Genomic DNA, 21,223 nt, shown 5'->3' with positions numbered 1-21,223 from the left:
ACGATCAGACTTGCGTACGCATCACAGAATATCGTCAAATTATGTCTGTTTTTTCAAATATACTTTGACATAAGCACAAATATTCCTACGCTGGTTGGTGATGCAGAAGTCAGAGCGCATGGAGTCTGGTTCTCTTGCCTTGACGTACGATTGCTCTACAGTGGCCCCACCAAGTGTCCTGACGGCAGCTGCATGTGCCGACTGGATAACTTATCAATTGGCTTGTCAATAATCGTCCCACTCCATTGTCACATCTCAACTTCTCTCGCAACTTGACTACTCCGTGCTATATCGCCAACATAATGGACTTAGCCTTACGCCGGACGCACCCGTCTTCTACAGCTCGGCATGCTGTTCGCGCCATCATCTGCGCAAGCTGTGCACAATCCTCCTCCAGACAATTCTCAGCATTGAACAGACCACCACCCAACTATCCCGGCCACGTCCCTCTCACCAAGCTCGAACGATTCGGAATGGCAATTGGATCAAGCGCCATGGCATTGATCAATCCCTACCGCGCAGGTATGACATCCACAATCCCTACCCTCCAGCTGCCACTCCCATCTAACGTGTATTCAGACCTCATCGCACAAGTTGGCGAATCCACCGCAACGCCCTACTTCATCTACCGCCTCCGCGACGCCATGCTCGCCGACCCAACTGGCCGCCGTATCCTCCGCCTCCGCCCCCGAATCACATCCAAAACTCTCTCCATGACCCATCTCCGGTCCCTCCCTGAAAACACAGTCGGCCGCGCCTACGTTGGCTGGCTTGACCGCGAGGGCGTCTCCCCAGATACCCGCTCCGAGACTCGCTACATTGACGACGAGGAGTGCGCGTACGTCATGCAGCGGTACCGCGAGTGCCACGACTTCTTCCACGCTATAACAGGTTTACCTATTGTTCGGGAGGGCGAGGTTGCTCTAAAGGCGTTTGAGTGGGCGAACACATTACTGCCCATGCCGGGACTGAGCATGTTTGCCGCGGCGACGATGAAGCCACAGGAACGACAGCGGTTTTGGAGTATTTATCTGCCTTGGGCGCTGCGGAATGGGTCTAGGAGTAAGGAGGTGATTAATGTGTTTTGGGAGGAGCAGCTGGACAGAGATGTGGGCGACTTGAGGAGGGAATTGGGCATTGAGCAGCCTCCTGACCTGAGGGCCATACGGAAAGCAGCAAAGGCCGAGAAGAAGAGGCTGGAAGAAATCAAGTCCAAAGGAATTTGAGCGTCTAAAACGTTGTGGCGTCTTTTTCGTCGAATTGCCATGTAGAATAAGCGCATCATTTCAGCTAGATTTTGTACCATCATGTACCAATAACAAAATACACACCAATCAACACATATTAGCAAAACACAACCCGCGGCATCAACGCATCGATTCACAAAATCATGGTATCGTAATTATGTCTCCACAGCCCTGAATGTTCCTCCTCACAAATCCAGCAAGTCGTCATCGTCGTCATCCCATCCCTTCCGCCTACTCACCACAATCTTCTCCTCCTCCTTATTATCAGCCATCGCGTTCAGAAGCTCCTTCAACTGCGCCTCCGTCACCTTTTGTCGCAACTGCCCCGTCTGCGCTAGCGTAATCAACCTGTTCTCAATGTCCGTCGCGCGCTGCTCCTTGACGAGTCTGATGCGGCCGAGACGATCCGCCGCTTCGGGGTGGAGAATCTGGTTCAAAATATGTTGACGAGCTTCATCCTGCTGCCTAATTATTGCAAAAAAATGAGTATATCGAACGAGGGAGTTATGTCACTGGTGGGAAGCGTACTGTTTCTGGCGTTCTTGGTCTTGACCATTGGATGATTGGCCGCCGCTGCTTGCGCCAGACTGCGACTTGAGCTGCTCGAGGCGAGCCTTTCTGATCTATAAGAAATTGATTAGATGAGTGTGCGGTTGATGAAAGTCGGCGTGTATGTACCTGTTCGAGCTCCGAGTCGTCCATTTTTGATTTGTTTGGGTTGGTGATGGTTTGAGGTGATGGCGGGGCAAGCTTCATGCTGGAGGGGCAGAAATGAGAGCTCCAGCGGGCATCACGTGAGCTAGGCAAGCAATCTTGAGTGTCAAATATTTGCATAATTGCATAATGAATAGAATGGGAATTGTTTGGAAGTATTTATCGACGTATTTAGGGTTGTCCACGTGCAAGGGGATGGTGAAATGGATGGCCGTTGACAGATCACAGACAAGCTTCTATTGTTGATGTAACCCTTGATACACGCCTATGCTATGCTAAATACATAATAAAACATTAGAGCTATTTTACAACCATCACCGTGGTGTTTTCCTATATCTAAATGCCAAGTCGCTCGGTATGGATGTCTCCTCCACTGGTATGAATGAGTTGAGTCGCTCGATTGCTTGAGAATGCCGCGCCTTAATCATATCCCGCATCATCAAGTTCATCCGCAAATCCAATCCTAATTTCTGACCTCGGCGCAGAAAGTAGCCATTCAGGTACTCCACATCCGTCGGTAATCCGTTTTCAATCCGTCTGACCAGTTGGCTGGGATGTGATCGTTTCGCCATTATGCTGTTGTACATAAATCGGCGGATCCCCTTGCTGTGAACGTAGTCTCTGATCACGGTGGATCCTTCTAGTTCGGGCATATTTTCCAGGACTTGTATGATCTCGGACAGTAAACTGTGCATCATCCGTTGTGCCGCTGGGTTCTGCAGCAGACCTTGGTATGGCATCTCCAGCAGCACGCACACAGGCTCCACGACGGAGTCAAAAATGACTGAAGGTAACTTAAATCGCAACCATTGATCAAATGGCGATAATGACGAGTGAAGGTCCTTTGCTTCCTCCAATGTCTTGACGAAATTTGGCCGCGTTTCGACCTTGTGCATATCCTTGACACGCATGCGAGGCGCCTCGGCAAAGGTCAGCCTCGTTTGGCCTTGCTTGAGCTGAGTGACTGCGTCGTACGTCCGGTTGAATGCCAACCGGTGGCTCATATGCCCAAGCAGGAAGTTTGGTGCAGTATCCGTCCCCTCAAAGATCTTCTTGCGCACATCTTCGAGAACACCTAGCCCATCATTCATCAAGCACACTGTAGTATTCTCGTTGATTCGGTTTTTTACCGACTGCAGAGCCTCCACAGCTTCGTGGCCTCGGCCAGATACCACGAGCTGGTCAATATGAGTGTCGTCAGCCTGTGCGATGGCTTGAGGGACTGCGAGATTGGATTCTGTAATTGCCGCTGCAGACCGTCGACTAATAGGTTTGCTCTTCTGGACGTTGCGATACTTTGAGGAATGGCTGCTTCTCCAGCCGAGCATTTCAACTGAGTCGTATACACTGGATAGCGCATGAGCGATGAACTTGGATCGTTCGTCATCACCCAGAATATGTATTTTGTGGACTGTCGGCGAGTTGGCCGCTTCGCGAGGTAGCAGCACAGATGGTACGTAGAATTGAGGGCTAGATCGTGGTTTCGCTAATGACGGTTCAGGCTGTAGCGAAGCTGACCATGGTCGTTGGAGCCGGTTTGCTGCATTGTTTGGCGGCGACGATTCGCGCGATTTGTGTCTGTCGGTACTCGAAGCAACCGTGCCGTAACGCCGCCTGGCCACCCGGCCAACACATGGGCTACCTCGAATGCATGATGTGTATTTCTGAGATACTCGTGCGGATAACCGCAAATTCCGTAGTCCAGCCACCTTGAAGGCTATTATGGAAGCTCGGGGATGTCGCAAGTTGAGCCGTCACGTTGGCGGATTTCCCGGAGAATCACTCGCTTGTTGCGCGCATTAGACTTGACGAAGGAGAAAGTTCTGAATCGGGTCGTGAATTTTCTGGCAAAGTGATCGTAAGATGGTGTCGACTCTGTCGAGGGTCGACCTGAACTCAATGACGGAGGGAACGCTCAGGCAATGAGGCGACAAAATATCCGGGCCGGGAACTCATGGAGTTTTCCGGCTCCTGAAAAATCGCCATCACGTGGGCCAATTGGAAGCAATCCGTTTCTACGCTGAGTCGCCCCATAACTTTTAGAAACTGTGACGACTGATTCGTCAGGCAGAAAAACATCATAACCCAATTTTTGGTCTGGGCGAGACAAACAGCACTCCATTCTCTGATGGAACCCAAGCCAGGGTCGCGCAGATGGCTTGCAGGGTTGTCTCGAATACGACAGAGGATGCTCTACTTCGATAACTTTATTTTTTGGGATGATTTATCATTGAGTTTATAGTTTTGCTTTTCTACGACCCTATCAAGAGCGTTGAACTCAATTCTGTCGGTTTTAACGAAGTATTCCGTATTTCACCTGCTACAGAGACATGCATATCAAATTCTCGAATCCACCGGAAATCGCCAAGATGGCTGAAGTAGCTGCCTTTAGATCACTAGGGCAGTGGACGAAATCTTCCACAGACGAGCCTCAGAAGCATTCGCTTTCCGCGGGAGGATTTACGCCTTTGGAGTGGGTCACTTGTCACCTTATTTAGTTGGAGATTTCATGGCTGTTAAAAATGGAGGGTTTAGTCAAGCCAACGACATCTGGGGCGATATATCCGGGGTCGCTTCCTCGTTGACCGACACACCTTGTCTTGCATTTCTCGAACTACACACTGATCGAAGAATTCGAACGGTGTCTTGTTATCGCCGTAAATCATGGCGACATGTACTCAAACACAGGTGGCCGTGCCGCCATCTGTGACTCTCGCGACTGGCGATACTACTCCTCGACAATTGCTAGAGTACACCAGCGCCAATCAGTCTACCGAATCTGTTGACGACGCACCTCGAATGTCTCTATTCCGCAAGATAACCGTGATTGTACAACTCTCGGGCGTCAACTTTTCTTCAAGCGCCGTCAATGGTCTTGTCGTCGTGGGCTTACCTACCATCACCGCTGATCTCAAATTGGATCCTTCTTTGGCATTTTGGCCAACATCTGTCTCAAACCTGGCCAATGCTTCCACAATCTTGCTTGCTGGATCTGTGGCAGACTCGATTGGACCACGAGCCGTCAACCTCACCGGTGGTATAGTTACCGGTGCCTTCATACTCGCCGCAGGAGTTTGTAAGACAGGGCCCCAACTGGTTGTCATGCGTGCCTTACAGGGTGTCGGTTATGCCATGCATCTGGCGTCGTCCGTTGCTATTGTCAGTCATACACTTCCACGTGGAAGGCCTCGAAATGTTGCATTCTCTTGTCTTGGTTTGAGCCAGCCGTTGGGCTTCTCGTTTGGCCTAGTACTCGGAGGTATCCTCCAAGACCTCATCGGCTGGAGAGCAGCTTGGTACATTTACGGTGGCTTAACGCTTGCGCTCTCTGGTGTTGCCACTTGGGCTTTGCCAACGTCGCACTATGAAAGAACATTTAGGGGCACGATGCACAATTTTAAGGAGAGGGTAGATTGGGTTGGCGCATTGCTTGCGTCTATCTTCATGGCATTGCTATCCTACCTATTTGCGTAAGTGAATACCCATGTCGAAGCATATTTCTATGCTAACAATTTCCAAGCACCATCAGTGTGGATCTTAATAGAATCCGAAACCCAGAGACGATTGTGTTTGTTTGCCTGATTGCCATTGCACTACCGCTCTTTGTTGGTTGGGTCCATCGACAAGTCAAGCTTGGTAAACCAGCCCTCATTCCAAACTCTCTCTGGAAGAATACTGCATTTTCCAGTATTTGCGGCACAGTGGCTATTTCGTTTGGTGTGACGACATCAATGGAGCTCTTCGCTAGTTTGTTGTAAGTCACGATCTTGAGGTCGCATACGTGGTGACTGCTAACACAAGTTTGTCCAGCTTCCAAGAGGTTCAGCATCTTTCTGCTCTTCAAACTGGTCTGAGAATCATGCCAAGTTTACTAGTTGGAGTTGTTCTCAACTTCACTACTGGTTTATTTGTTGATAGAGTTCCCGTACTCTGGATGGTGACAGCATCATCCATCATTTGTTCAGTTGCACCACTGTTGATGGCCGTAATCAAGGTACAATCGCCGTACTGGACCAATGCATTTATCGCGCAGCTGCTGGCCCCTGTGAGCACTGATGTTCTCTTCACAGTAGGTCTCATCATTATTTCGGACAACTTCCCGGATGACACGCAGGCGTTGGCGGGCGCTGTGTTTAACACGGCAAACCAACTCGGCCAGGCGCTCATCTTGGGCATAATGCAGATTGTTTCAACGCTCGTCACCAAAGACCACAGCGACAAGAGTTTGCCAATGGCGAGGCTAGAGGGCCTGAGGGCAAGCTTCTGGGCCATGTTTGGATTCATGATGTTATGCACTTTGTGGGGAGCTATTGGTCTACGAAGGACTGGAAAAGTTGGACTCAAACGTGATTAAGTCGGTCGTCATCATTGCGAATCAGTCAACTGTCACATACGGCGAATAAAACAGTGAAGATGGTTTCAGCCTGGGGTATTACGTCGTTGTTGCTAATAACCTAACATGCAGCGCGAATAAAATGAGGATGCGACAAATAGAGTCGGTATGTGTCGTGAGTATATTCGCCGGGAACATGGGCTATCTGGTCGCAAATATTTCCAAAAACTGAAAGATGGGATTTAAATGGGTCAGCTCGGTAACCATTAGAAGTCCGAGGTGGCATTCTGAAATGAAATGTACGTATTGGCCGCGTGTGTTTTAGCTGCTGGTGGATTCACGCCTTGCCGCCACTGACGCCTCAAACAGCCTCAGGCGAAATAGGCAGTCAATTCTCCAAGCATGATTTTGTTCTTATACAGAGCATCGAGACCAGTCAAAATGGTCAAAAAGAAATCTAGACAGTATAGAATCTTTTCTTCACGAGGAATAAGCCTCTCAATTAAAGCATATCTCAACAATCCATTTCACCTAAACGTCATCAAATGAAGATCATTATTGTTGGTGCTGGCATCTCAGGATGTGCCATTTATCTCCAACTTCGGAAACATCTTCCGAAACCTCCATCTGGGGAAGATCACGAAATCACAATCTACGAAGCATATGACACAAACATCAACACCACATCTGAAGATCGTGGAGATGGTCCAACTCATTCGTCAACACTCATTATCGGGGGTGGTCTGGGAGTTGGCGCCAATGGCCTGAGTGTCCTCAAACGCTTAGACGAAGACATGTTACGTGATATTGTCCGTGGCGGATACAGCTGTGCGACAATGAACATGAAGAGCAAAAATGGCACTGTCTTGGCTCAGATGCGGCCGGCTGGGAAACCAGCTTTGGATGGGAAAGGACAGGAAACCATGAATACAGTTGCATGTAGTCGACATGCTTTGTGGAGAGAAATTCGTAAAAGAGTCCCTGACCCGGATATCATAACTAAGAGAGTATCTGAAGTGGTTGCGAAACCAGATGGTCTCAATATTGTGAGCTTCATGGATGGAAGTCCGTCTGTGGAAGCTGACCTGGTCATTGGGGCTGATGGACTTAAAGGCTTGGCCAAGAAGGCAATTTTTTCAGCAGAAAAAGAAGACCCATATCCTCCTCACTACGAGTAAGTTACTTCTTTCAAGACCAAAATATTTGCTGACAGTTTTTGCAGGGGACTCTGTGGAATTGGTGGCTTCATACCATACTCCCAAGTAAAAGGGCACGTTGAGACCGGATCCATGAATTTTGTCATGGGTGGCAACGGCTTCTTTGGGTACTTCATCGCAGAGAGTGCGCATGATGCTCCTTACCGTGATTCTCCGTACCATGTATCTCCACCAGGAGAAAGCGTCGGCTGGTGGTCGACATACGCTGTCGACGAGTGTCCCGACCCGAAATCAGTAGACAAGGAGGACATCCTCAAACAACTCCGTCAGCGACACAAAGATTGGAAAGATCCAGTTATACGGAAAGTGCTCGAGACTTCAAAAGTGACAAACATGTATCCTACGTGGATTGTTCCTCCACTGCCAACATGGGAACGGGACGGCGTGGTCTTGGTGGGCGATGCTGCTCATGCGCTTCCACCTACATCTGGCCAGGGTTGCTCTCAGGCATTAGAGGATGTTGAATGCTTTGCTCTGTTTCTCAGCCACCACCTGGGTAAGGCTTACGATAGTAAGACTGGTCTGGTGGATTACAAGGATATTGTCAGGGCGGCAGCGAAGCAATACATGGATCTCCGCCAACCGCGGGTGAAGAAGATTCTGGACCATGCTCAGAAGTGGCAGGACAAGAAGCGTGATAAGACGGCTGTTGAAGAGTACATAATGTATGGGTTTATGTGGATGATAGGTAAGCATTAGGCCTGGCTAGTTCGTTTTATGTTTGACTGAGATGGATGCTGACAAAATTAGGGTGGTTCCCGAATGTTATGACAAAGCCGTTGAAGCAGCTTGCGGAGTATAATATAGCGGCAGAGGTGAAGAATGTTTTGAATGCAGCGAAATGAGAAGGATGGTTAAGACCGTTTGAACCTCAACTCCCCTCTAGATACCAATAATAGAAGAAATAAGATATCGAATGTATTGTGAGAAAGGCTCTAATGAGTTCGGGTATATGATCGCACTGCCAGCTAGTACTTCATCTTCTCGGTCTACCAGTTTTTTTAAGCTGGCTTGAGATTACAGAAGAATCCTGTCGAGGGTGTGGAAATAGTTTCGTCTACATACTCCCTGTCGGACGAAATCGACAGCTCTAGAAACGTGGGAATGACATCACTCGTCCTCAGGTCCTACATAGAGCCTCCCGCATGCTCATTACAGGTGTTTACGCATCTCCTCCCATTCCTGTTCCAGCATACCCAAGTCAACCAAATCGTACCACCTACGGTCGAATAGTACATACTCCCTCCGTCTACCCTCCTCCTTGAATCCAAGCTTCTTATACAAGCTAATAGCCCGCTCGTTGTACGATATTGTGCTAATATTGACACGATGCAAGTTTGCGTGACGAAAGCCCCAGTCGATTATCCAGTTCAGCGCTTCCCTACCATAACCCTTGCCTTGATATGCATCTGCAAGAGCCATTCCAACATCCGCATTACGATGGTGTCTAAAGTCGGGTGCGACCGGTTTCAATGCGATATATCCGATCATGGAGTGCTTTGCATCGTGATTTTCTGATGATTCAGCGGTTGCCCTGTCGAGCGCGTCCTTGTTAGTTATTTAGTTGTTTGTTAAAATGAGCCTTTGTACCTACTCTGGTTCAGTTCGCAACCAGATAGCAACTCCCAGGAGGCAGTCGGGAAATCTATCGGTGAACGAATCGCTTTCTTTAAGTGTCTTTGGCTTGAGAAAGTCGGTCCCAATGAGTACTCTGACAGTTGGATCGTTTTCAATGTGTTTGTGTATCCATGTTTTGACTTGTTCGTCTTCGCTTTCAATTGCTCGATAGATGAGTCTCTCGGATTTCCATGCTGTTTTGCAGACGGCTATAACTGAGTCCATGATATGAGTCTAGAAGATAAGCCAGCAGATTGTGCTTATTCGTCTTGGCTAAGTACTCCGTTATTTTCTTGTCGAGGCCTTTGTTTTGTCAAACTTAACTTGGAGTTGTAGGACGAGGTCACTTTACTGGATTTTAGCGATCACGCTTACATCTCAGCAAGGCGGGGTGAGGGCCCTGGGAAGACTTGTAGCTCTTTCAGGATACAGCCGAACCAGTCTTGATGAATATCATTTGTTGGTTGGAACGCTCGTTTATGGTCGGTTTTTTGCAGATTACCACATATTGTAAGGTAAGCAAGCTTAGCAAGGTGCAGATACCCCATGTATGCAACATCTTTTCATGACACTCCGGTTGGTGTATTGTATTTGATCTCATCCATCAGGTGTCAGGAACAGAGTGGAGTTCTGGTGTTTAGGTGAATTGCAGGCTCATTCCATCAAATATTCTAACGAGATGCAGGGTATGATCCAAGACTACTTTGTTGCTACAGGAGGGCTTTCGTCAAGACAATGCATTTAATATTCAAGATGGTCTAAATTTTTAATGTCAATTCAATCCCATAAATTGTTAGAAATTCAATCCTTGTTTGTTTTTGTCTGGTAAACCTGAGAATGCGATTTTGTTCCCCCAGACTCCTCCTGCCCCAGATTGTTGAGATTGCTGAAATGGGCAGCCATTTCACACCAGCACCAACCAGCCCCTTTGACTTGACCTCCTCCGTCCTCTCGCTTCAACTTGCCTCCCTCGTTTTCTTTCACAAACGGCCACCAAAATGCGCAACATCGCTCGGTACACTGCAAGAATTATTATCGACTATGAGGCGCCGGCGCCCTCGTAATGGAACCACCTGCGCCAGAGCCACTTGTCAATTCAAGAGACACCCAGCACGATGGCACTAGCCACTTGGCCGTCAAGAATACCTTGATCCGACGCCTCCTCACCCTCCTCGTGCTCAGGACCACGTCGCGCTTGTATCCGCCTTATGGTTCGTGTATTCAAATTTCCAGGAACATCATCGTCAAGAGAGACCGATTTGTGCACCTCACAGAGGCTGCCACCATGAACTTCGTTGCTGCAAACACGTCGATACCTCTGCCACGGGTACATTGTGCCTTCGTCCACAACAACATTGCCCACATCGTAATGGAGCGCATTGACGGACAATCCCTGGCAAATGCTTGGCCCTCATTATCAGATCAGGACAAGAAGAGCATTTTAACACAGCTACGAGCCATGGTTCAAGAGCTTAGGGCAATTAAACCTCCTCCCCAGACTGGGGTGCAGAGCTGCACCGGTGGCTCGTTGACAGACTCCCGAATCCCTCACTGTCAACCCAGATTTGGGCCCTTTAAAACAATTCAAGAGTTCCATGTTTGGCTGCGCCAAAACTTTCGCCCAGAGGATTACCCCACGCACCAGGACGACCAGGACTGGCAAGACCTCAAAGAAATGAAGAGAATGCAAGACGGACCGTGGCCACCCCCTGTCTTCACCCATGGCGACTTGAATCCCTCCAATATTTTCGTTCGCGGCGACCGCGTCGTCGGCATCATTGACTGGGAGTTTGCTGGTTGGTATCCCCATTATTGGGAGTATACATCTGCTTGGTACTGCAACAGGTTATGGAAGGACTGGCAAGACAAGATTTCAGATTTCCTGGACCCCTATCCTGCCGAACTACAAATGGAAATCACACGCCAAAAGGCATGGGGAGATTTTTGAATCTGATTGCACCGAAGAGCTTTCAAAGGGAGCTGGAGCAATGGGGCGACCAAACCCATCGTTTACTCAACCTGGATTATGCAGCAGCTATTTGAGTATCGTATGATGGCACTGTAAGCACATGGCAACACTAGTTTACCATTTGCAACCCTTTCTCTGTCTCGCCTGGTCGCCTCGTTGTCCTTGCTACCTCTCCTGAGTAGTAGCTAGCTAAGCGCCGGGCTACCCATCGAACATGGACAATGCTCGAACAACGCATGAAAGCGCCGGCGCCTTTGTAAATTTGACTAACTATTGGTGACAACGGCTCCCGTTGCGAAGCCTGAAACGAGAGTGTTGGTTGATGCCCTTTCTTGACCAGAGAGCTACTGTGCTCTGATGCGAAGCCGTGAAATGGGCAGTCGTGTTGGTCGCATTTCCAGTGCTTGGCTTGCTTCTAAGTGTTGGAACATATATGTACCACTGTCACCATCTGCCACAGTGAGAACTGGTTGGCCATATTGACAACAGATTCTGGCTTTTTCGTCCGCAACTGAACAAACTCAACTGAAAGTCATCCGTCAACGGTGCAATTGTTGCTATTTCTCATCCGCGTGTTGCCTGGCGTTCTCAATCCACTAGCTGGTTTCAGACATGGTTTCCAACAAAAAGCGGCTTTATATCGCTCTATATCCAAGCGGAGTTAGCAACAATGAAGAACGACGGTACTTCATCACTCCTTCTGCCCGATATGTCGCAATATGCTCATATGCTCTTCTGAAGATATCACTGGGGTTTTCTTACCGGCCCTAAAACCGAAACTCGGGTCCCAAGCTCTGGGATGCGTTACCACGTCAAAAACCTAATCAACAAAGGCTGGGTTTATGAGGAACGGGAAGTCAGAGACGTGCAGAACACAACTACCCTTCTGGCTCGGATTACCATCGCCAAGATCGTTGACGAACAGCGGCTTGTTGACATCATCCGCACTGCTCCTGTGATCCGAGGCGATGCCAACTGGCGTTGTCGTACGTGGGTTGCTGAGGTCCTATCTAGATTGGCAGAGGATGGCGCTGCTGTTGGTAGTGCTGCGGAATTGAACTGGGAAAAGATCGAGTCGGTAGCTCGTGAGTATGTCGGCAGGAAAACGGTTGAAGGTAGATATGAACGCGGATCAGACCAAGCCCAAGCCGACGTGGGACATGCTTCAAGGGCGCGAGACGGCGTCTTGATTCTGGCGGGTACACAGCGTTGCGTGGTACTGGCTTAACTTAACGTTCATGATCATCTGTGACATTCCAAGTCACTTTGAACAACCGTTGGCAAGTCAAGATTGCGGGATCACAGAGCTTTATAAGCTACGGCAAAGGAAACGCATCTATCTCGAGGATTAGTTTACTCTCACAGTTTACAATGGGAAGTTTCTGAAGCAATTTACTCCGTTGACTACCCAGGTATGTTATTACAACTTTTCGAGACTCTCTCAACTTTCGGGCTAGCCGCCAGACTAACCCGCCGATCCACCTCCCAAAATCCAGCCAACATCTTATGCCTTTTCGGCATGTCTCAGCGGCTCCACTGGCAATGCAGAACGGTGACCAAACTTTCCCTGCAACCTATTCACCATGCCCCCAGCATCTCTCCGATACCGTGCAGTCAGTTATCAGCACTTAGGTTTGCTCATTCGGTGCTGAAAGGGAATAAATAGTGAAGCTGGATGGTTTTCCGTCCACCCCGTTGTATTCAGGCTTCATACGGCCCAGCTTTGGATGCTCTTGGGTGCATGTAAGAATAACATCCCATCCAGCATCTGCCTCAACTTTATCTAAACTCAAGTGCCTAAGACTGCTCTGGCGGCTAAGGAAACCAGAAAAGGCTGAACTCGACAATCGACAATGTCGAATGGAGAGGACAGTCAACTGGGGGATTTCCATGTCCCATAGTTGGTTGATGACGGGGTATCTCTCCGGTAGCTTGTCATCACCCCGAAAGTGAAGACAAAGCTCTTCCAGCCTGGAGGAATCCTTAATCAATGGATGGAGGATGTCGGACCAGTCTGACCCCTCAGGTATGTTAGACTCATCCCGTAAGTGTAGCACGAGTTGCGTTAACCTGGTAAAATAAGGCCTACTACGGTGTGCAAAGATTGGTTCAGGTGATAGTTTCCATGTCGGCGCCCATTGCAGATCAGAATTTAATTCCTCAATCCGGTCTTCCACCCCTGCGAGAGCAGAGAGAACATAGTCTCCATAGCTAGGTTCCGATCTGTTCTTACTGGTCGTCTCATGCAATCCTTCTTGTATACGTATGGAACGGTCATGGAAATCGTAGTCGTACTCAGGGTTGAACATATCCGTATTGGATACGACGACGCTGAAAAGGTTTGGGAGCCGAGAAATTGATAGGGCACAGCTCGCTGCAACTTCTCCATAACTGAGGATACCCTCAGAATCATTGGAAAAGGCTGTGGATGCCAAAACCTGTCGAGGGGGCACCACTGGTCGGTTAAATGTAAGGCGGCGGACGCAATTTCGAATGACAGGGTGCCGTGCTATTAGGTCTAAGTTGGCGATACTCTGGCGGGTAGGCTCGACAAGAATGTCGTAGAACAATGCGAGACGCAAGTCACTTAGATCGCGAAAAGCTTTGCATGTGAGTCTCATGGAACCGCAGTCTTTTGTATATGGCCTGCGGCTACGTTTTGTCCCATCCGAACTAGTCCATGGTAAGTGAGGTGCTCATGAGACGTGCGATGTGCAACGTGTAAAAGGATAAAAAATACTTTCGGTCTGGCGGTGGAGACGCCAGTAACTTGCAGATATCTTCCAGTATCTGAGGTGGTAGTGAGGAGATGGGGGCCATGGCGGAATTACGCCGATGAAGATGTCGGTCTTTCTCTCGATGTTTCTGATTAACAACAAGTGGCAGTCTTGGAACTTGGCCAACTAGAAATCTGTTACCGCAGCTTGGCCCTCTGTTTGACCTTGGTTGTCGAATTTACTGGTCTTGGCAATGACAAAAATGTCAATTCTAACGCAGCCCGGGAAAGTTGAAGCTGGAGCAGGTCATCTTGGGGAACGATACAGGCAACACAGAGGAGTCATCTTCTTAAGTTTCCGAGAAGTGACAGTCGTAACAAAGAATCACAGCCGCAGCGACACGGCTTTGGGGTCGTTTGTTTGGCAATGTGTTCAATACAATCAACTCGCACCGGACTGCTCTCTTTAAGAGGGCTAGTAAACCATGCTTGAAAGAGACATGAGACAACTGTGGCGGCGTTTGAAGAACAGAAGCTCAATGAGTGTTCGGCGTCTTATGTTGCTGCTCAAACGCAACTCTTGTGTGAGCTGTCTTTGGCGCGAGAATGAGGCTATTTTTACATTGATCTTGACATCTAAATGGGACTCGGCTGTTATATTCCCGCAGAGAAATGCAGCTTTGGTACGGGATTAATAAGTTCGACTTGAAAAATAGACGCATTTGAGCCCAACCCTCAGCTTAAGCTTGAAGCTACTTGCCAGTACTGTAGTCATGTGGCCCGGCTAATTTCGACTACAATTGTCAACAGTCGCCTGGTTGACTACGCCTGAACATCATTGCGATCTCGTTCAGGCTTGCGTTAGCCTTCTGCAGTTCTTTTTGACAACAGAAACCATGCGATCGTGGCGAATGCTCCCGTCGTACCTCTCATGCTCTCATGCTGGGGCAATTCATCTGTCTTGGACATTAAGATAGTTCCTGATAATTAAGACTTGCTTAAGCCTGGTTTATCAACTTTACAGTTCTCACATTACGCACAGCAAAGGGCAAACAACTCATCGAGCCAGAAGAATCTATTCATCTTAACCAAAGGTAAGAATGAATGTATTTGAGTTACAACATAATGAGACTCCAGTGTCTTTTTCATCAGCTACAAGTTCCTTTCTTCATCCACCTGCACTTCAAATCTCATTACAGGTCCGCCCACCCACTTAATACCGAATGAAGACCCTCACGAGTATCCTCCAACCGATGGTAGATTGTCGCAAACATTGACCATTAGCTGCCTTCCCACAGCCCCTCGGCTCATCCAGAGGTCAGATGAATGACAGGTCTAATAGTAACAAAGTCCGTCGGCACCACAGAAAGTGGCCCTCGAGCCGCAGCATTGCCGAGCACAGCAGCGATTGTAGGGGCAACAATATCCATTACAGAGGAATGGATATCCGGGTGGGCAAAGCTGGGCGGCAGAGGCACTACGCTCGCTAGCAGCAAGAGGTTTTGATTCCCTTGGGTCTTTGGTATGACCGGAGTTGTCGCCATCAATGACTGGGAGCATTTCCGCTGGCTCGCTCCGTCCGATAGCTGTCGCGGCTCCGAAAATCGGCAGCAAAGAGAGAAGGGCAAGAGTAGTCTTCATGGTGCCTCGAAGGTATTGTTAAGGAATTAGAAACAAAATTGGCGTTTGAATGAAAAGGGCGTTGGCAAAACCTGCTCCGGAGAAATGTGCAGTGCGGCAACAAAGACCGTATTATATTGCTCAGCGAATTCAAACGCACTGCTACGTAAGACAAAGCTGAAAGAAACCAATTTGGTATCAAGTTGATCTGCAACAAGAGTCCCCTAAAGTTATTCACCTGAAAGCCTGGTCTGTTGCCTGGGCTCATCCCCTGTCATGTCTCGAACTTTTGGGTCATGTATTATTTCCACTGGACGCCTTTCCAGTTTTGACCTCTACTGTCTTATGAGTTGCCTTGCCGTGTTTCGGTCCCTTGCTTGACTTTGCGTCGTATGAGTCCAAGGATTAGAGCACCGTCCGTCGCATCGTCTGTCTGCTGGTGTGGAATATGTCGACCCAATCCTTTCTCTGTATCGAATGGGATTAGCAACGACTTCATCTTTCTACGTTCTCTTCGAAATTGCAAGATGCGTACTAGTTGATACTGAACGATGGAGTTCCCGACCCCGACTTTCCCAAAACTCCATGAGCATGGCGGCTGGAACACCAGTTCCTTTGGTTCTGGGTCAGGCTGAAATGTAATTTCCGCTTGGTCAAAGTCGTATCATGTCTTAATTACTCGGTAGAATCGAGTTAAAACACAGCGAAGTTGAGACATAACCCACCTAGAGAGTAGTATTTGTGGCTTCGGATCGTACTTCGTATTATCCCCAGCATCCAATCAATATACGGAAGACTGCTGGGGCTGCAGCTGCATCGCCTGACCTAACGCCTGGAACTGCGTATATATTCCGGATTCGACTTGAACTCAGACATGCTTCGTAGTGTACGAACTCGGCATGTCCTTCACTGGTCTGTTAGCGGGCACAAGGCCGTTGACCGAACTGCAAAACTAACGAGGCAGATGTGCTCTGCAGCCATTATTTGTAATTTGAAATAACCTGAAAATGCACTGGGTTTCGTTTCACCTTTTTGCTGAAGTTCTTGATCAGGCTAGGCCAGGCATGGGTACACGTAAATACGATATAAGGCAAGTCATAGATGGAACTGTGCCATATCCCACCTGGTACTTCCAGAACGAATAACTCGTCCGATTTCTTGACATGAGACGACTAACCTTTGCGTCGCCTATTTTCGAAAATCCTACGTTGGGAAAACAGGCAGCTTCGCTGAGTTCACTCTCATGGTAGACATGAAAATTATGGACGGTGGCAAATCTCTTGGCTATCTTCAATCTGTATATTTAATGAAGTGACAAGGTTGATAACCGATAGAGTCTGATCTGACGGATATCATCTTTCTTTGACGTAGCCTGACTTGTATGGCAACATAGTTTCTTATTCCTCGGACATGTATCCTGCGCCCAACTATCACCAGATGGGTCATAGGTTAGACAGTAGCCTTCACACAGAGCTTCAATAACGACATGTTGAAACGCCGCAAAGCCTCCGCACATATTTCGGCAATCGGCGCAGCATTGCAGCATTCTCCACGGAGAGCCTCCCTGGTTCTGATTAGCATTGCTCCATCAGGTTTCAGCCAGCTCAGAGCATATATACGTACAAATTCTCTGAATGCATATCGAATGGAGGCTGTGCAGGAAGGTCATATACCGCTGTGTACATGGAGTAAAGAAGAACAGCTGTCATAAACATCTTCATCTTCCAAAGTAATGGAAGCTTGTAATAGCACCCGTTTGGTGTTGGTTGAGAGCTATCGCAAGATAGCTATAGATATCAGAGATTGAGAGGGAATTGATTGACTGAACTAGCTATCTGAGGTAAAAGAATGCCTTTAATAGCTGAATTGAGCCAGCAGAGAAGAACAGACGGAAAAGACGGGAGAAGCCAAAGGGGAAGTAAAACACACTATTGAGAGCCATATTGTATAAAAAGAAGGAAATATGGACTGTTTAAGATGCTCTCTTCAGCTCCTGCAGCTACTTCGTTGACGTTGAAAGAGTCGTTGGCATGAGTAACCACCAGACTCCTCGTGAAGTCAGTTGTAGCAGTATCAAAGTCGACCGGTAGGTCATTTGGTCGGCAAAAGGAAACAACTCGCTGATGAAGAGAGATGGACTAAGTTATGTCTGCTGGTAGGAGGCATGTAAGTTAAAGACAGCAATCTATACCTTGGCGTGTTTTAAGTACCACAATGGCAGTCATTGTTGATACAACCTTTCGTGTTGGCAAGGTGGTGAAGCATCGCCCTGCTCCTGATTAACATTATTCTATTACGTTGTAGGTAGCTCGAAGCATATATACGTACAAACAACGCGATAGGTTTCCTTCATCATAGTCGCCATAAGCGAGGTACGCCATGAACTCACAGCTGTTTCCCATAGCTCCCGTCGCGGTTGGGCATGAAGACGTTGTAGAAGTGGACTTGGGACCAGCGGATACACTATGCGGCGACATCCTGGAGGAAACAATAGAAGATTGAGGGGGGAAGGAGTCCCATATGCTGCCAAGTACATAGAGGAAAGGAGGACGGCCTGCATGAACATCCTCATTTTTTTTTCTTCTGATCAATAGAGGCTTGGTAATTAGTGCACGTTCAGTCTTGGGTTAGAGACGTTCGTACAAGTAAGCACTGGACTCTGTGTGGCGTCAGTTGTATCGGCCTTTCAGAGAGAGTGACGTTTTTTGCAGAGTAACAAGTCTAGATGTGTATTTTGAGTTGTATAATTTGGTATAAGGGAAAGGAAAGTGTTGTAGTTTATGTACTTTTGAACAACTGAGGCCTAGTTCATGTTAGGTTCTCAAACAGGGTCACTTATACGTGTTTTCGGAGTTGTAGGCTCAATGTCTCGGTTTTTTGTGTCAACTGGCACGGAGTTGCCTATATTTTGGCAGATGCGAGCATGTGGCATTCCTTTCGGGGCTGTAACATGGCATTGCGATGTCACAGAGAGACAGTTTCGGAAAACAGCAATAGTGAAGGACTATGTATTTGGTAAAGCAGTTTTGCTGCTTTTGCAACACTGCAATATCTTGATTTAAACCCACCCCTGGACAAAAGGCATGCAAAGATACAATGACATCAACCAGCACCGTCTTTGGGCAACCCGTGGTTATCGGACGTTAGGTTGGACATGGCTTGAACGGCCCAAGATGTTAAAACCGAGTTCAGTTTAGCACGAAAATCGTGCCCGTTGTCCATGTTGACATATAGAAAATCGGCATATTCAGTAAGCCCCTCAACAGCGTGATACTCAAATCTTCTTAGGCACACAACGTTGCATAGGTAGTGACGCCTCATACAGTGAAGAATGCAATCGTGAGTCTAGGCTTGGCTCTTGAGGAGAAGTAACTGTAGAATAGACATAGACCAGCCTCCCGACCTACTATGAGTCCATGACACTGAATGAAGATGTTGGACATTCGCTCACCCACACTGCCCGCCTCGTGAGACACGGGTCAAGCCATGGTGGCATTGCACCACAACAACTTAGGGCAGTGTCTAACGCAGGTATGAAAGTAGGATGCTAGTCTGGTTAGTGGTGCATTTAGATGCTATTTGAAGTATACGGCGACAATCCAGACACGGGAACATTCTCATTAACGATGCCGAGTTGGATATGTCCTCTATGACGTAGGTTTGCCTCAATTGCTGCTCTACAATGACCTCAGCCTTATGCACTTCCCAAACAAACAAAGGTAAATCGACAATCGCATTCTTTGCAAGTAGAGCTTCCAGTGCGGACTACGGAGTTTTACATGCGGATTTTGGGACCACTTTTAACAATCGAAGTTGAATTGACAAGAGATTGAAACTCGGAAAAGTCCGACCCTTGCAAACCTCGGCACTTTATCTAACTGACAAATACAATCCGCCCTGTGGCAACACCCAATTCAACCCAAGCGCACCACAAAAATCGCCAATTTACAATGCGGCTAGACAAATTCGCATTGATTTTCATTTTCAGAATCGGCATTGCTGCGGAGTTGGCACTATCCCGGCTTGATGGTTGCGCCGAAGACCTAAATGCCGGAAATGGCCTGGTGCCAGATCTAAACGATGGCGATTAATTTATCGCTGATCTAGAAGGAAAGGGAATTGTAGTGGAACTAGCTAGTCTTGATATAAATGACGGCTTTGGCGCATTATTCCTCTGTTGATTCGCATGCAGACATGGCGCGCGACTGGAAAGTTTAACTTTATTCAATGATCAACATCAACTCAACATCAACTCAACATCAACATCAACCTCAACACTCGACTATCGTCATTCATCACCATTGAATCAAATTTCGTTTCACACAGTCTACGCTAAACATACACCATGGCCACGATGCAATCTGTCGGCATCACGGGCTTCTCCGACCCGTCAGGATACAAGTTACTCTCCCTTCCGAAACCAGAGGTCAGCGACCCAAAAGACGTCGTTGTTCAGGTTCACGCCGCGAGCATCAATCCCATTGATGTAAAGAAAGCGGCCGGTGCCATGAAAATGGTGCTCAAAGACAAGTGAGACATACTCCCCTGTTCCCGTCGCGGATGAATTACACCAACCATCACTCACACACCACAGATTCCCATATCAAATCGGCTACGACTGCGCCGGCATCGTACAAGCAGTAGGCCAAGATGTCACGCGTGTTAAAGTCGGAGATGAGGTATACATCAGACTACCTGAATCTCATCGAGGTAACCTCCCTGTCCAGGCTCAGATACCCACCCCAGAAACAAACAACTAATCTTTCCAAATATAGGAGCATGGAGCCAGTTTGCCAAATGTCCCGAAAGTTACGTAGCACTCAAGCCTGCTTCATTATCCTTTGACGCCGCAGCCTCACTTCCTCTCGCTGCAATGACGGCCTTCCAAGCCCTCAACAAGTACAAGGGGTCATTAGTCGGAAAGACTGTCTTTGTCCCTGCTGGCCGTACGTATCTTTTCCACCCCAACTACTCCGCAAAGGATATCAATGAAATGTAGCTAACATGCCCTTCCAGTAAGTGGAACGGGCTCCTACGCCTGCCAACTAGCCAAGAATGTATTCGGAGCAGGCAAAGTCATCACCACGGTATCTACATCCAAGGTCCCCAAAGTACCAGAACTCCTTGGCGACGGCGTAGTCGACGAGAGTATGTTTTACCCTTCGACTCATCACCAGAACTCTGTGTAAATGACTAACAATCCCAGTCATCGACTACACCAAAACAAATCCAGCCGACACCATCCCCCCCAAGTCAGTAGACTTCATGCTCGACACCACCGGCCAGTCAATGGAGTTCCTCAGCCGCATGGTCCCGGAAACAAGTCTCATCATTTCCATCTCCACCACCCCCTCTGGAAAACAGATGCAGGACGCCGCGGTGGTCAAGTCTGCCAACTCTGCCAAGATTCCCTTTGTGGCATCTACCATTCTGAATACCTTGGATTCCGTGCGCAAGTGGCGTGCGAAGCGGTGGTCCGTCAACTACGAGTACATGTTTCTGGATCCGAGTGGTGCGGACTTGGATGTGCTGCGTCGCCATGTTGATGAGGGGAAGTTGAGACCGGTTGTGGGATTGACGGTCAAGTTGGAGGATATTGAGGCGGTTAAGAAGGCTGCTATGACTTCGTATCAGGGGAAGGGGGGCGTTGGCAAGACTGTCATCATAGTGGATGTCAACTGAGGTTGCCGGCAGGTTGCTTTTTATGTTGAACGATGGGATTTTCAAGTACGGTTTGTTGTTCTCGATTTACAAAGAATGTGTTGAGTATACCCTTAAATAGTCTTATGC

At 48.2% G+C, this 21,223-nt stretch overlaps 9 protein-coding genes across 9 annotated transcripts; 6 read left to right on the top strand and 3 right to left on the bottom strand.

The window, feature by feature from the left end:
- Window positions 1-302: 302 nt before the first annotated feature.
- Window positions 303-1,226, top strand: VFPPC_13720 (ubiquinone biosynthesis protein coq-4; the record flags this gene model as incomplete). The annotated part of the gene is made up of 2 exons (XM_018291492.1): window positions 303-522; window positions 580-1,226. The coding sequence occupies 2 exons, from the start codon at window positions 303-305 to the stop codon at window positions 1,224-1,226; spliced, it is 867 nt and encodes a 288-aa protein (XP_018145548.1).
- Window positions 1,227-2,275: 1,049 nt separating this feature from the next.
- On the bottom strand, window positions 2,276-3,507 carry VFPPC_04902 (dsDNA-binding protein PDCD5; the record flags this gene model as incomplete). Its single annotated transcript, XM_018284170.1, has 2 exons — window positions 2,276-3,447; window positions 3,480-3,507. 2 exons carry the CDS (start codon window positions 3,505-3,507, stop codon window positions 2,276-2,278), a joined length of 1,200 nt encoding a protein of 399 aa, XP_018145547.1.
- Window positions 3,508-4,625: 1,118 nt separating this feature from the next.
- Window positions 4,626-6,315, top strand: VFPPC_04901 (hypothetical protein; the record flags this gene model as incomplete). Its single annotated transcript, XM_018284169.1, has 3 exons — window positions 4,626-5,431; window positions 5,482-5,715; window positions 5,772-6,315. 3 exons carry the CDS (start codon window positions 4,626-4,628, stop codon window positions 6,313-6,315), a joined length of 1,584 nt encoding a protein of 527 aa, XP_018145546.1.
- Window positions 6,316-6,839: 524 nt separating this feature from the next.
- VFPPC_04900 (extracellular salicylate hydroxylase/monooxygenase) lies at window positions 6,840-8,356 on the top strand (the record flags this gene model as incomplete). Its single annotated transcript, XM_018284168.1, has 3 exons — window positions 6,840-7,468; window positions 7,517-8,199; window positions 8,262-8,356. The coding sequence occupies 3 exons, from the start codon at window positions 6,840-6,842 to the stop codon at window positions 8,354-8,356; spliced, it is 1,407 nt and encodes a 468-aa protein (XP_018145545.1).
- Window positions 8,357-10,191: 1,835 nt separating this feature from the next.
- On the top strand, window positions 10,192-11,076 carry VFPPC_04898 (serine/threonine protein kinase; the record flags this gene model as incomplete). The annotated part of the gene is made up of 1 exon (XM_018284166.1): window positions 10,192-11,076. One exon carries the CDS (start codon window positions 10,192-10,194, stop codon window positions 11,074-11,076), a length of 885 nt encoding a protein of 294 aa, XP_018145543.1.
- An 820-nt stretch (window positions 11,077-11,896) lies between these two features.
- On the top strand, window positions 11,897-12,325 carry VFPPC_13719 (hypothetical protein; the record flags this gene model as incomplete). The annotated part of the gene is made up of 1 exon (XM_018291491.1): window positions 11,897-12,325. The coding sequence occupies one exon, from the start codon at window positions 11,897-11,899 to the stop codon at window positions 12,323-12,325; it is 429 nt and encodes a 142-aa protein (XP_018145542.1).
- A 400-nt stretch (window positions 12,326-12,725) lies between these two features.
- Window positions 12,726-13,917, bottom strand: VFPPC_04897 (hypothetical protein; the record flags this gene model as incomplete). Its single annotated transcript, XM_018284165.1, has 2 exons — window positions 12,726-13,770; window positions 13,838-13,917. 2 exons carry the CDS (start codon window positions 13,915-13,917, stop codon window positions 12,726-12,728), a joined length of 1,125 nt encoding a protein of 374 aa, XP_018145541.1.
- A 1,231-nt stretch (window positions 13,918-15,148) lies between these two features.
- On the bottom strand, window positions 15,149-15,454 carry VFPPC_17675 (hypothetical protein; the record flags this gene model as incomplete). The annotated part of the gene is made up of 1 exon (XM_022429364.1): window positions 15,149-15,454. The coding sequence occupies one exon, from the start codon at window positions 15,452-15,454 to the stop codon at window positions 15,149-15,151; it is 306 nt and encodes a 101-aa protein (XP_022285598.1).
- Window positions 15,455-19,778: 4,324 nt separating this feature from the next.
- On the top strand, window positions 19,779-21,115 carry VFPPC_04895 (alcohol dehydrogenase; the record flags this gene model as incomplete). The annotated part of the gene is made up of 5 exons (XM_018284164.1): window positions 19,779-19,963; window positions 20,028-20,143; window positions 20,209-20,379; window positions 20,450-20,581; window positions 20,640-21,115. The coding sequence occupies 5 exons, from the start codon at window positions 19,779-19,781 to the stop codon at window positions 21,113-21,115; spliced, it is 1,080 nt and encodes a 359-aa protein (XP_018145540.1).
- Between the last annotated feature and the right edge of the window lie 108 nt (window positions 21,116-21,223).

This window comes from Pochonia chlamydosporia, chromosome 3 (assembly GCF_001653235.2).
Source record: "Pochonia chlamydosporia 170 chromosome 3, whole genome shotgun sequence".
NCBI classification, from domain to species: Eukaryota; Fungi; Ascomycota; class Sordariomycetes; order Hypocreales; family Clavicipitaceae; genus Pochonia; species Pochonia chlamydosporia.
This window is presented reverse-complemented; position numbering and strand designations above follow the sequence as displayed.